General features: G+C 38.2%; 1 protein-coding gene across 3 annotated transcripts in view; it reads left to right on the top strand.

The window, feature by feature from the left end:
* The window catches only part of st8sia3 (ST8 alpha-N-acetyl-neuraminide alpha-2,8-sialyltransferase 3), a 32,260-nt gene that overhangs the window by 8,308 nt on the left and 9,566 nt on the right, over window positions 1-14,386 (top strand). For all 3 annotated transcript variants that reach the window (XR_010003644.1, XM_062972541.1, XM_003223649.4), the window contains exons 3-4: window positions 1,408-1,530; window positions 13,147-13,704. Coding sequence is in view for 2 of the 3 variants with exons in the window: in XM_062972541.1 (XP_062828611.1) it covers window positions 1,408-1,530; window positions 13,147-13,704 (681 nt within the window). In the remaining variant the exon portion in view is untranslated. The remainder of the gene's footprint in view (window positions 1-1,407; window positions 1,531-13,146; window positions 13,705-14,386) is intronic.

The raw sequence follows: 14,386 nt of genomic DNA, 5'->3' as shown, positions 1-14,386 counted from the left end.
AGTCTCTCAAATGGTTTGGAGCTCATTGATGTTGTGGTTCAGTGGTCTCAGCTGGGGACTGCAGGCGATCGCTAGGGGTGTTCTATCATTTTGTGCTTTTGGTCTCTCTTGTGGTAAATGGTTCCTGGGCATTAATCTTACCTTGTTTCTTCAACTTCTTAGGTGGGTATTTGCAGTTTGACTTCTTAGGTGGGTATTTGCAGTGTTATAAATCCAATAATTTTAAGTCTCTGCCTTATCAGTCGGAACAGATGTGGTTCTATCAGACAGTTTGGTTGTAAACAATAGATTTGAAAATGGGTTCTTGGTGGAAACTAGAAATGTGTAAGTATATATAATGATTAGTGGGTTTTTGATAGAGTGTGAGGCTTAGAAGTCCATTGTGCAGTTGCTCAGTGGTGTCAAGAAGGTGAACTTGTTGTGTGAATTGTTCCAGACTCAGGTTGATGGTAAGATGAAAGTTGTTGAAATCCTGGTAGAACTTCTCAAGTATTTGCTTTCTGTGTGGCTGAAGTCATCTAGAAACCAAAGGTAGATGAGAGATTATTAAGTGCATGTGTTGAGGAAACAATGTTCCAGGTCAGTAATGAATAAGCTTGTATATTGTGGTGTCACATGGGTGCCCACAGCAGTGCCACTGATTTGAGATACATACTAAATAAAGACAAAGTGGTGAAGTTTTGTGGCTAGGTCTACCATAGCCTCATTAAGGATGGTATTAATGATGACTTTTAACTCATCTTGCTGTGGGATGTTGATGTATTGGGAGTCCAGTTAAGCTTGAGCCAAGACCTAGCTGAGTAAATCAACAGTGTGGTTGTTCATGGATGGCTGTACATCTGCCAGGCTCATGATGTCTCCTTTTTGTGCATAGAATGGTGCCACTTGAGCTACCCATAGACCATTACTCACTCCGATAACAGAAATGTTTATCAATATATATCATCAGAATAACTTTAAGAAGAAAGGACTTAGAGTCCGAATTGTATGAGGAAGAGAATAGAGTAGGCAGTAGAATGAGAAACAGGTCGAAAGGGTAGGCGAAGGAAATGTCATAGCTATTCTATTGAAAATGTCTCCAATACAGCTATTCATCGGAAGTGAAAAGTAATGTGATATAACCATATAAATACATTTGGATTCTGTAAGGTGCCACAGTACTTTTTGTCTATTTAACTATAATGATTAACTGAACCATTGGTCTGTGTTTCATTCTGGATTGTAATAAAGCTTAGAAATCTTACTTTTTGGATTGCAACTTCCAGAGTCTCATAGCCAGCATAGAGTTACCCTGCTAGCTGAGTGATTCTAAGAACAGACATTCAAAAACTAACCTTTTAAAGCTTTATTTTGTGTATAGATTCTTGGATGTACTTAACTGAAATATGGATATGTGATCCTTTTCAGGTCCCAGTTTGCACTGAAGTTCCTTGATCCTTCATTTGTACCCAATACAAACTCCTTGAACCATGAATTACAGGATAAATCTCCCAAATGGATATTCAACAGAACAGCATTCTTGCAACAAAGGTGAGAGGCATGGAAAACAACCCCAACAGTGGAGCTAAGCATATGGTTTTTAACCAGGGATTCCAATCATTATTAGCCCTTTGGCTAATTATTTACCACCACACAATATGTGATCTTGGGAATGTTAAAGAATATCCAGCAGCTTTACAATTCAACTAGGAATAAATTACCAGAATTCAGAGATGAACTCTGGGTTTAAATCTAAAAGTTCTAATGTGTTAAGATGTTTTAATTACCTCTCAAGTCATTCAGTCCAAGGGGAAATGAGGAACACTAAACTGGAGTTTTTGCTATTTTGAAGAGATGAGAGAATTGTTACAGACCTATAGTCAAACACTTGGCTCTTTCTAATCCATTTATTTCATCCTTTCCCATCTATATGACCTAGAGCACACATCAGTCTCAGTTATACTTTCCATGATTCGTCTTTCTGATAACTCTGATGTCAGCTGAAGCGGGAAAGAGAACAGCAATCATGGCTGAGGGAGAAGGAGAGGGAAGGAAGGAAGGATCATTGTCCATCCTTTGTTCATCTCCATCCCTTGCTGACAACAATGGCAGCTGCTAGGTTCCATGTCAACAAAGCAATGAAACCACTCTAAATTTCAAAGGATCTCTCCATGGTCCTGTACTCAGCTCTAACCTTATAGCCTTCCACACAGCCATATAACCCAGAATATCAAGGCAGAAAATACCACAATATCTGCCTTGAACTGGCTTAGTTGAGTCCATACTACCATAAATCCCAGTTCAAAGCAGAAAATGTGGGATTTTATTCAGCTGTGTGGAAGGGGCCTTAGATAGCTACTTTAAAATTCAACCTAACACCTGAAGCAGATTTTTCACTCCACTGACATGGAACCCACCAGCTTCCACTAGTGGGAAGTCTTACTGTTTTCAAGAAGAAGCTGAAACAGTCTGAGACACTTACTCCATTGTAGCCGTGTTGGCCCCGCAGCAAAATACAACAAAAGCCACAAAATAACACCTTTATTGGCCAACTAAAATGCAACTTTCCAAAGCATCACTAACTTCTTTATCAGGCAATGATGTCAGAGCCACAGACCCACATTTTCCCTAATTGGGTTGTTGTATATTTTCCGGGCTGTATGGCCATGTTCTAGAACATGGCCATACAGCCCGGAAAACATACAGCAACCCTGTGATCCTGGCCATGAAAGCCTTCGACAACACATTTTCCCTAATTATTACTTGTGTTGTCAGTTAAAATGGCATGGAAGGATCTCAATACACATGGATGCTACTCCCCTTTTTGGCCATTTGGGGACTGTGGACATTATTGCTTGGCTTCCCTATATCAAAGGGAGGTTTGAATTAGTTGGCTTGAAATGTACCCTGCATAGGTACAGTATTCATATGTCTCAGAGTCTTCCAGCCATCATAACATTCTGGACGCTATAGCACAACAAACTTAAAGTCCATTTGGTTGGGGAAAGGTAAGTTACAAGTCCCCCTCTCCACATCTATGATTTATATTTCAGCCACTAATTTTCCTCAGACACTTCAAAAGCTGAAGAACTGCATGTATGAGAAATTGGGACTCTGGGCTTTCCCCCCTTCTATTTCATTTGTTTTCTTCCCTGATCGTTTGAAATGAGTCTTTTTATTAATGTCAACATATATTTTTCTCTGGTAGCTAGCTACCTATTCTGTCTGAAATATAAACCAGGATGATACAACTGTGCTACATTGGAAATGACAATAGATGTTTTGAGCTAGCTGAATGGACTGATGCATGCATAATGCTGTTTTATCATTAGCTAAGGGATTAAGAGACAACTACAAGATCAGTGTGTTATATTTGGTTCATTTGTAAAATGATGTAATTTTTTTAAAGTGACCAGTGGTATAAAATATTGTTGTTCCATTATCATTATGAATCTTCAAGTCAACAATAGTTATAATGATACTAACCTAGAGCTTTCTTGGTGAGATGTATTCAGAGAAGGTTGCAATTGTCATCCTCTAAGGCTGAGAGAATGTGCCTTACCCAAGGTCACCCAATAGCCTTTCCTGGCTGAGCCTGGACTTGAATCCTGGTCTCTCAGAGTCCAAGTACAGTGCTGAAACCACTCGACCATGCTGGCTCATAATATAAAAGTAATTATAATAAGTAAAATAAATACAAAATCTCATTCCTCCTCACTATGGCCTCCATAAATTCTTTGTGCATTTTCCTTCTCTCATCCTAACCACAGTAAAAATCTGTTTGCAAATATCTTAACCATCATTAATTGAATAGATGGCAGAATTTTGTAAAAGAGGAACCAAATTAAACTTAATCGTGTTTAAGACAGCTGAAAATAGACAGGGCAAAGGAGGAAGCAGGGCTACAGGAAAGGGGGAGATCTGTAGAAAACATGCACAGCTGATCATGGTTAAAATAGGCCCACACAGCTTACATGTAAAAGGTAAAATAGCCTGAAATTCCACTCTCTGATCAACAAATAAGCTGTTCAAATGTCCAAGAGATTTCCTCTCGAGAGCTAGATAAAACAAACTAAGATGGAATGAACCACAGCAGCACAGGAACAAAGGGGATATGTTCACTCTTGATTTGATTATAGTTTATTTCAACCTGCACAAAGAAAAGGGTAGATGGTAGATTGCATGGCTTTTGAAATTGGAATGGCAAAAGGAAACACAATAGCATTTGGGTTAGGCATGTCATCAGCTTAGATTCCATTTTAGTGTAACTTTGTAAGGCAGACAACAGTGTGATATGAAATTTCACTGAACAAGCAAGTCTACTCAGTTTCAATATAGCTGTAGTGTCTGCTTATCTGAGAGGCATGGCCTTGACTGGTTTCCAAAAAATCTTCCTGAAGCTTTCTGTATTCCACAGTACTGGAAAACTCAAACACAAATTATTGTCAGAAAAGAAAAACCTCTCATATGTTGGGTAAAGGTAAAGGTTTTCCCCTGACTTAATGTCCAATCGTGTCCAACTCGGGGTGTTGGTGCTCATCTCCATTTCTAAGGCAAAGAGCCGGCGTTGTCCATAGACACCTCCAAGGTCATGTGGCCAGCAAGACTGCATGGAGCACTGTGACCTTCCTGCCGGAGCAGTACCTATTGATTTACTCACATTTGCATGTTTTCAAACTGCTAGGTTGGCAAAAGTTGGGGCTAACAACAAGCACTCACTCCGCTCCATGGATTCGAACCTGTGACCTTTCAGTCCACAAGTTCAGCAGCTCTGCGCTTTAACATGCTGCGCCACCGGGTGCTCCTCTCATATGTTAAGGAATGCAAATTAACTACTAGTGCTTTGTTCTGCTCATTGGGTAGCAGAGAAAAATATAGACTATAATTATAGATTCTAAAAATCTGTAAACAAAATTACAGTGCCTACCAGAACTTGGGATGGGTCATTCACTCTTCCCCCAAAAGTAGGTTTTGGAGTTTTTACCACAATCCTATTCTGCTCAAAAGAACAAACTTCCAGCTGAAATCTTGTTGTCTTACGCATATGTAACATCTCCTAGGAAAGTAGTTGGACATTTTGTCTAATGCACAATGTTCACATTGTCAGCAGGGACAGGCATTGTCACTCATCCCATGCACAATTCTACTTCCGTGACCTTGAATTTTGTTGAAAGTGATGGGTGTCCAATGGCTTTCTTTGACAGTAGTTACTGTATTCACTCAGCTCTCTGGATTTTAAAGGAGTTACCCAACATGCCAAACCTATTTGAGGGGGTTGATGTTCCTTTAAATTTCAGACTAAATTTGATAGTGAAAACATTGAATTGAATTAGAGGCCATAACCTGCTCTTGAAGGGTTGGAATCATGTGGACCTCTAGATCGGTGGTTCTCAACCTGTGGGTCCTCATGTGTTTTGGCTCACCGCTCCCAGAAATCCCAGCCAGTTTACCAGCTGTTAGGATTTCTGGGAGTTGAAGGCCAAAACATTTGGGGACCCACAGGTTGAGAACTGCTCTAGATATTGTTTGACTGCAAGCCTTATCATGCTGTGAGAGTTTTTTCTGCTTCTATTTTCAGACAATGATCTTGTAGATTTTGTTCATACTATCTGGGAAATTATAGGATTTGTAGCCCAGAGAGTTCTGTTCACTTCATAACATTGGTTGCAGACCTGAGACTGAATAATTTGCAGCATAGTAATATTAGAAAATTACACACAAAGTGCAAAGTTTACAGAGGAAAGAGCTCAATGTAGGTACTGGGGACAGTGATGCCAGTGTCATGAATAACAATCATTTCCACCTTGAGCTTTTAGAAGGAGGAGCAGTAGAAATTAGATGATCTAGCAAATAACTAATGAAATTTTCAGAAACTGTGTTGTTGAGTTTTCTTCTGATGAACAAATGGAACCCCATCATGACATTTGTACTAGCCTTGTTCACTTTAGGGAGAAATTTTAATATTCGTAACTGGCCTTGTGGCTCCCCAAACAGAATATGAAGGAGTCGTGTGTCTGCAAAAGAGAGACTAATGAATGTTGCTTTAAGATGGCAAACAATGATACTGGAAGCATTCCCTTCAAATCTCAAGCTCATTATCATAAATGTCATTTAAGGTTGACTTGAGAATTTTGCATTGGTGATGTAAGAGAACAGCTGGTGACATTTCCTTGCAAAGCTCATTACCGTCCTGTGAAAGGTTCAATATGTGAGACCTTCACTGTTTAATTTACCTCAAATGGTAGCAATATACTGAAAAATAATCAGATTGCAGCCTCAAAACAAAATGCCTTCTATATGCCATCTATAGAGTTTGACAAATAAGCTTCAGTGAGCAGTCTCTCAATTATATGGTCCCAGTGTTACTCAGAAAAAAGTTTCTATTTCTTTTCTTTTTTTACTGGAGGAAAGGAAAATGCATTTCTTAAAACAAAAAGTCTACACTATTTGTGATAATTGCATTCTCGGACAGATTGGACAAACTTGGATTGCAGGACCTCCTGTTCATCTTCAAGCTCCTTTGATTACTTCCAATTTCCCAGCTCACAGAAAAGCCCATGGAAGGCCACAAATGGCTCCCAGGCCCTTTAGAAATTGTTGTCCCTGCTGTACAAGATAAAGAATGAGAATATCAGAAAAATTACAGAGATATGGGCCTGCATCCAGCTGGGAGTCCAAACTAGCATATACAATTGGGAGCCCTTCCACACAGCCATGTAAACCAGAATATCAAGACAGAAATTCCCACAATATCTGCTTTGAACTGGGTTATCTGAGTCCACACTGTCATATATTCCAGGACAAAGAAGAAAATGTGAGATTGCATTCAGCTGTGTGGAAGGGGTTTGACTCAATTGTTTTTTGGTGACTCAAGAGCTAGATAAATCCCAACAAGCTAATGAGTCTACCCTGGTTCAGAATACCAGTAGGATTCATTGAGGTGGTTTTAGAAGTTCCCTTCCCACATCCAAACCAGTCCTTGTGTATGAACATGGGCTTCAACTGTTGATCTTCTCCTCCTTTTCTTCCCCACTTTGCACAGGAAGCTTCTGCTACGAATGAAATGTCCATTTGTATCTTTATTTATTGATATTTTTAGCCCATCTGAGTGACACAGAGGTCAAGACAATCACAAGTTCAGACACAGTCAGTCTAAATTTTCAAAAAATCAGAACAGAAGTCATGTTGATTTTAGAGGATCTATTCTGAGCATGACTAAATCTAGATCCACTCCAATGGCTCTTAAAATGCACATACTGCATAATAAATATTTTCAACTATACTCAAAACACAATTCATTTTTGTTAAAAACAATACATCCAATTTACTTTAATGTCCTAAAGCCTAAAAACAATAATGGAATGAACATAACATTAAAAGGGATCCGCTTATGTGGAATTCTTAAGCCCCATTTGTGATTCCATAACGATGTTCCTTCTTAGAACTATGCACAAACAAAGCTTTAATTCTCCTACAGAATTCACATCCCAAAGAAAGATTGTCATTTAGTGCCGGCTATGCTACTGGCTTCAAAAGGAACTCAAGAAGAGCATTTTGTGCTTGTCTATGGTCCTGTTATTTAGCAACAATATTAATGGACTTAGAACTTTGTAAGAGTAGCACAAACCAAATGCCACCCCTCGTCATCTAAATGTAAATGGTGGGTAAACTACAAAGGGAAAGGTAGAGAGGAACAAATGGGAGTAACTGTAGACAAAACCCATTCTTTCTATGATTAAAAATGAGGTTATATTGGTTTACAATATTGGAATGTTAAAAACATAATACAGCTAAATTGAGTCATAAAGCAGTAGAACAGTGGGGTATAAATCCACTACTGAATATAACTCCACATATTATTTCCTTCAGAACATCTGTTGATGTCAGTGTTTCTACTATGTGTGGAAGCAGAAACTGGATCTAAGTCTGAAGAAAATTACAAAAAGTTTCATTATATATCAATCCAGCTAAGTGGCTAGGGTAGCAACAAGGAAATGTTGTGGCAAGTACTAGTACGTAGGTCTTTCTTTCTTATTTTATCCATATTGTGATATGGTAACCAGGGAAGCTTACAACAAGAGTAAAACAAGATAAAGCTAAAAGCCTGATGATATAAGAAAGTTAAAACACAGCTGTAAAAGATATATAATTTGTTGTTAGTTATTGTCAGGTTGACTTTGACGTATCTCATAAACAAGAGACTTCCAAGTCACGCTATCACCAACAACCCTACTCTGGTCTTGCAGACTCAGAACTGTGATTTTCTTGACTGCATTGATCCATTTGTGTTGCAGTCTTCCTCCTTTCCTACTGTCTTCAAGCTTACCAAGCATAATTGCCTCTTCTAGTTAATCATGCTTTCTCATGATGTGTCCAAAGTATGATAGTGTCCGTGCTTATTTATCTTGGCTTCTAAGGAGAGTTGAGGCTTGATTTGCTCGAGAACCCATTGATCTGTCTTTTTGGCAACCCAGAGTGTCTGGAGAATCCTTCTCCAGCATTACATCTCAAATGAACTGATTTCTTTAGTCACACTCCTCCACAGAACCCATTAATTTTGAAAAGGGTAAAATCATTGGTGTGGAAAGGACAACTGGCATAAATAGCTTCTCTTCATGAATATTACTTACCCCTGCAATACTTCCGCAATTATATTGTTTCAAGTCATTGTGGAGAAATATAGTTGCCATCATTTCTTTAAAAGGAAAATGAGGGTGCAGCCATTGGGAGGGAGACTATTAGTGCTATTTATCATCTCTTTGCCCCAATGTGCTGGATCCACATGATGTCTGGTGCATCTGAAATGCAGAATGAGGTCTACAATGGATATACCTTGAAATCAGTGTTTTTGGTCCTACTTTGCACGACTGCTCCAAGAGTCACTACTGCATAAAAGAACACAAATCCATAAAACATAATTAAATAAATAAACAAACACAAGGATATTTTAAAACAATACCTTGGAGGTAATCCCTCCACTATTGCAAACAATAACCGTTCCACGCAGTATTTATTGTGACCCAACTATCTCATAAATAAAATTGACATCACTGTTCTTAGCTAGCCTGGTAATCAGATAGCAGACATGATTTAGTAGAACTGCCAGACGTTGCATTCCACTGACACGCCTTGCAGAGTCCAGGGGAATTCCCTCTAAGGCAGCATTTTAGAAGAAAGTATAGGTAAATTTCTGTCTCTTCGTACAAATACACACATTTTATTCACATCTGTGCCCTCCTAGGGAGTGCTGCATTCTCTTTTTGGTGATACACAAGGAGCTACTCAGATGCTTCCTTAGGCCAGTGTGAAACGTGTGGTTCCTCTCATCATCTCTTTAGACTGAGAAATTGCAGATTCTTGACACTTACCAATTAATCTGGATTCTATCTGGTGTTCCACTACCAACTTCTGGCCTCCTGAGTGCCCAGTTCATGATGATGGTTAAATCAGACAGTCAGAATTAACATCAACACTCCACTAAAGCATTCCTAAGTATTGGAATCTAAGAATATTTACATTGGAAATGAGCAGACACTTTGTTACTGTTTAGGCTATTTATTTTAGGTACTTATACATATTCAAATACAGTAGAGTCTCACTTATCCAACACTTGCTTAGCCAACGTTCTGGATTATCCAACGCATTTTTGTAGTCAATGTTTTCAATATATCATGATATTTTGGTGCTAAATTCATAAATACAGTAATTGCTACATAGCATTACTGTGTATTGAACTACTTTTTCTGCCAAATTTGTTGTCTAACATGATGTTTTGGTGCTTAATTTGTAAAATCATAATCTAATTTGATATTTAATAGGCTTTTCCTTAATGCCTCCTTATTATCCAACATATTCGCTTATCCAACATTCTGCCAGCCCGTTTATGGTGGATAAGTGAGACTCTACTGTAGTCCCCTTACGAAGAAAGACAGACATTTCAATGTCTGACTGCTGAGTTTCATCATATTACTTACATTTCATGTACGGCATTGTACATTAATTACATTGCATCATATCATCTTTAGGATGTTATACTTTCATAATGACTGAACCTTTATCTCACTGCATCTCTTTAACAAGTTTTTGTAATAGTTAACAGATAGAGAAATATTAACATCTTAATAATATGCCTTTTCAATTATCTATCAGCATGCATTCTGTCATATTTCCAGTTTCCAAAATCTCAATGGCTGTACCCTCATTTGCTTTTTTAAAGAAATTGTTCAGGTGACTATGCAAATGTTATCAGGTTCTCTCAGCTTGAGGAAGGCAAAGACACACACACCCCTGAACAAATCTTGCCAAGATTTACCTTAGAGTTGCCATAAGTTATAAATAACTGGAAGGCACTCAACAACAGCAGCAAAGCAGCAACAACTCCATTCAAAATAAGATATATATCTGAATATAGCATGTTCCATCACTAAGAAAATAACTGGTCTGTGATGAAATAGCTTTTTTCAATATTGTAGCTGTTCTTATGTATTTTGGAGTGCTGAGTTTTTAAAAAGCAATAAACATCATATTGTACACACACAGTTCTTTCTGAAATTTGACTGCTGATTTCAATACCAATTTCATTCACTCATATCTTGCAACATAGAAATATCTAAGTTGTGAAAAAACTGTAAGTGATGGAAGAGGACTGAGCTCATTTTTGGATTTAGAACACCACATTCCCTTAAAACTAGTATGTATGTGTGTGTGTGTGTGTGTTTGTTTGTGTGTGTATGAGTGTGTGTGTGTGTGTGTGTGTGTGTGTGTGTGTGTGTGTGTGTGTATCCATCCTTATGGCCCTCAATTTTTCCATTTTGTGAATTACTCTTCTAGAATGGCCTTTGAGAAAGGAAGCATGCTGGTAAATAAAAAGGTGAGATGTTACTGAAATAATTCCAGAGAAAAGCAGAAAGAAAAATTACCAGTATGCTCCACATGAAAATATGTACCTCTCACATTCATTGGCAGATAAATGGTTTCTTGGAATATTGTTGCTGGATAAATAACCCAGTACTGGGTCTTATTCAGCGGTGCCATTAGATGCTTTAGTTATCTGGATGTTAGATGTGGTCCGATGTTTTAAGTGGATCGCCATATGGCAAGTAAGTAATGTACAATCAATAGTTTATGTTCTTTAGTATAGTTAATAGGTTTATAAGTTAAGTCATACTCATATTGTTAAGGATATTATATACTGCTTAGCTTAATGCACTTGCTTGATTAAGCGTGTTATATATTAAGGATAAGGATGCCGTTGGATGGGAGACAATGAGGGAACCAGTGAGAGGTTTCTTTCAGGGTTAAAAGCACTGGAGGGGATTTAGATCGCTACCAGGTGTTAACTTTACCCATTCTTGTCACCGTCAAATTTCAATATACACCCAAATCACCATTGGGAATAATGAAGAGAAAAGAAAGGGCAATTTCTGTGGTGAGGAGTGTTTGATATAGAGAGGTTCATATTGGAAAGGAAGGCCAGTCTGAGTCTTTTTGAGCCAGCAATAGCTAATGTTCCCACCTTAGAAAGATGAGTTTGAAAGAATCAAGTGGAAGCATGAAATAGGTTTTAGGATCCTCAAAAAAGGTAAATATTTATTAGAAATATTTATTTGTCAAATACAGTAGAGTCTCACTTATCCAACATAAACGGGCCGGCAGAACGTTGGATAAGCGAATATGTTGGATAGAATCATAGAATCATAGAATCATAGAATAGTAGAGTTGGAAGAGACCTCAAGGGCCATCTAGTCCAACCCCCCGCTAAGAAGCAGGAAATCGCATTCAAAGCACCCCCGACAGATGGCCATCCAGCCTCTGCTTAAAAGCCTCCAAAGAAGGAGCCTCCACCACGGCCCGGGGGAGAGAGTTCCACTGCCGAACAGCCCTCACAGTGAGGAAGTTCTTCCTGATGTTCAGGTGGAATCTCCTTTCCTGTAGTTTGAAGCCATTGTTCCGTGTCCTAGTCTGCAGGGCAGCAGAAAATAAGCTTGCTCCCTCCTCCCTATGACTTCCCCTCACATATTTGTACATGGCTATCATGTCTCCTCTCAGCCTTCTCTTCTGCAGGCTAAACATGCCCAGCTCTTTAAGCCTCTCCTCATAGGGCTTGTTCTCCAGACCCTTAATCATTTTAGTTGCCCTCCTCTGGACGCTTTCCAGCTTGTCAGCATCTCCCTTCATCTGCGGTGCCCAAAACTGGACACAGTATTCCAGGAGATAACAAGGAGAGATTAAGGAGAAGCCTATTAAACATCAAATTAGGTTATGATTTTACAAATTAAGCACCAAAACATCATGTTATACAACAAATTTGACAGAAAGGTAGTTCAATAGGCAGTAATGCTACGTAGTAATTACTGTATTTACGAATTTAGCACCAAAATATCACGATGCATTGAAAATATTGACTAGAAAAATGTGTTGGATAATCCAGAATGTTGGATAAGTAAATGTTGGATAAATGAGACTCTAGTGTAAAACAGGTACAGATAAGTAAAACTTTAGATATATGTTATGCTGTTATTTGGGGGAGGTCTTACTGTACTGTAAACTATATGGCAGACACAGCTTTGGGAACATGGAAGCATTGATTTCACAGTTTATATCATATGTTCATTGGAATTTGTTTGCATGCTCAGCTATACAAATATTGTATTCATAGAAGCAGGTCAGCAAAATCTTACTATCATACCATGCATAAGGAGAAAACAGAGTAGAGCTGAAACAAATGTAAAAATGCACTGTGTTGATTTATTTTTTCTTGCTTGTTTTCTTGGTGTCTTGCTTTATTGTTATCTTACTTTTATATCCTGCCTTTTCTCCTATTCGCTCAAAGCAGAATATTACAGCTTCCCTTCTCCATTCTCTACCCTTACAACAATATTACAAGATAGGTCAGGCTGAGGTAGAATATGTGTGACTGAACTGTAAGTTTGATGGCTCAGTGGAGTCTAAAACATGGATTACGCAAGTTATACATTCCAATATTTTAACCATGACTTCATAGTTATGTCAACATCAAAGGGAGATGACTTGTAGACAGGCTTGAAGTTTCATGCCTCTTTTAGGGAAATTAGTTCCCTGCTTCAGATCTTCCTAAATGAAAGCCAGCAACTGAGTACAAGAAGTAAGAGGTATCATTTTAATGAAACATATCTGCTTTATTTTTAGGCGAGAAATACTGCAGCATGTTGACGTGATCAAAAACTTTTCTTTGACAAAGAATATGGTTCGGATTGGACAACTGATGCATTATGATTATTCCAGCCATAAGTATGTTTTCTCCATTAGTAATAGTTTCCGGATGTTACTCCCAGATGTCTCGCCAATCCAAAACAAGCACTATAATATTTGCGCCGTTGTCGGAAACAGTGGGATCCTGGTCGGCAGTCAGTGTGGGCAGGAAATAGATAAATATGATTTTGTTTTCCGTTGTAATTTTGCCCCAACGGAGGCATTCCACAAAGATGTTGGGAGGAAAACCAACATTACCACATTCAATCCTAGCATTCTGGAGAAGTATTACAACAACCTTTTGACCATTCAAGATCGCAATAACTTTTTTCTAAGCTTGAAGAAGCTTGATGGAGCCATCCTCTGGATCCCAGCCTTTTTCTTCCACACATCAGCAACCATTACAAGAACATTGGTTGACTTCTTTATTGAGCATCGAGCGCAGTTAAAAGTCCAGCTGGCTTGGCCTGGAAATATCATGCAACATGTTAACAGGTGCATCTTTTTCTTGCATTCAATGTAACTGGATGGCATTGCTTGCTTGTATTATTTGCAGTTGAAAAACCCTGTCAAACTACACAATTATTGCACTTTGCATTTTAACTGCTGTGGTTATGTCTTATGGAATCCTAGGGTTTGTATTTTGGTGAGGCATTAGAGCTCATTGGCTGAATATTCAAAGTACTCATTTAAGGATAGACCTCAAGATAAGTTGCTATGGCAGTTAAAGTGAAATCATAGAAGTATGAAAGGGCCCCAAGGAAGGGAAGCATCCAAAATAACAACAATTTTAGAAGAAAAGATAGATTGTTGGATTTATCCATTGATTTTTGTTTGTTTTTAATACTTTTGTTTCCTTTCTTTTAAAAATAACTCAGACTGGCTTAGCCAAAACAATTAACAGAAATTTGTATAAATTATATATTTTTTTAATCATTCTGAGGGCCCTATCACGCTACACTATTATAGCACTATATCACAGTTAAACTCCTATGAAATCCTGAGATTTGTGGTTTAGGGAGAAACATTTTGTATTTTCAAGCAGAGATCTTTTGGGTCTTATTAAACTATAAACCGCATAATTCTACAAGATGTTGTGAAAATAGAATTTAACACTATAACAGTCTAGTACAATAAGAACTTAAGTTGCAATTTTAGTGTCTCAGCCTTACAAAAG

This window comes from Anolis carolinensis, chromosome 2 (genome assembly GCF_035594765.1).
Source record: "Anolis carolinensis isolate JA03-04 chromosome 2, rAnoCar3.1.pri, whole genome shotgun sequence".
Classification (NCBI taxonomy): Eukaryota; Metazoa; Chordata; class Lepidosauria; order Squamata; family Dactyloidae; genus Anolis; species Anolis carolinensis.
This window is presented reverse-complemented; position numbering and strand designations above follow the sequence as displayed.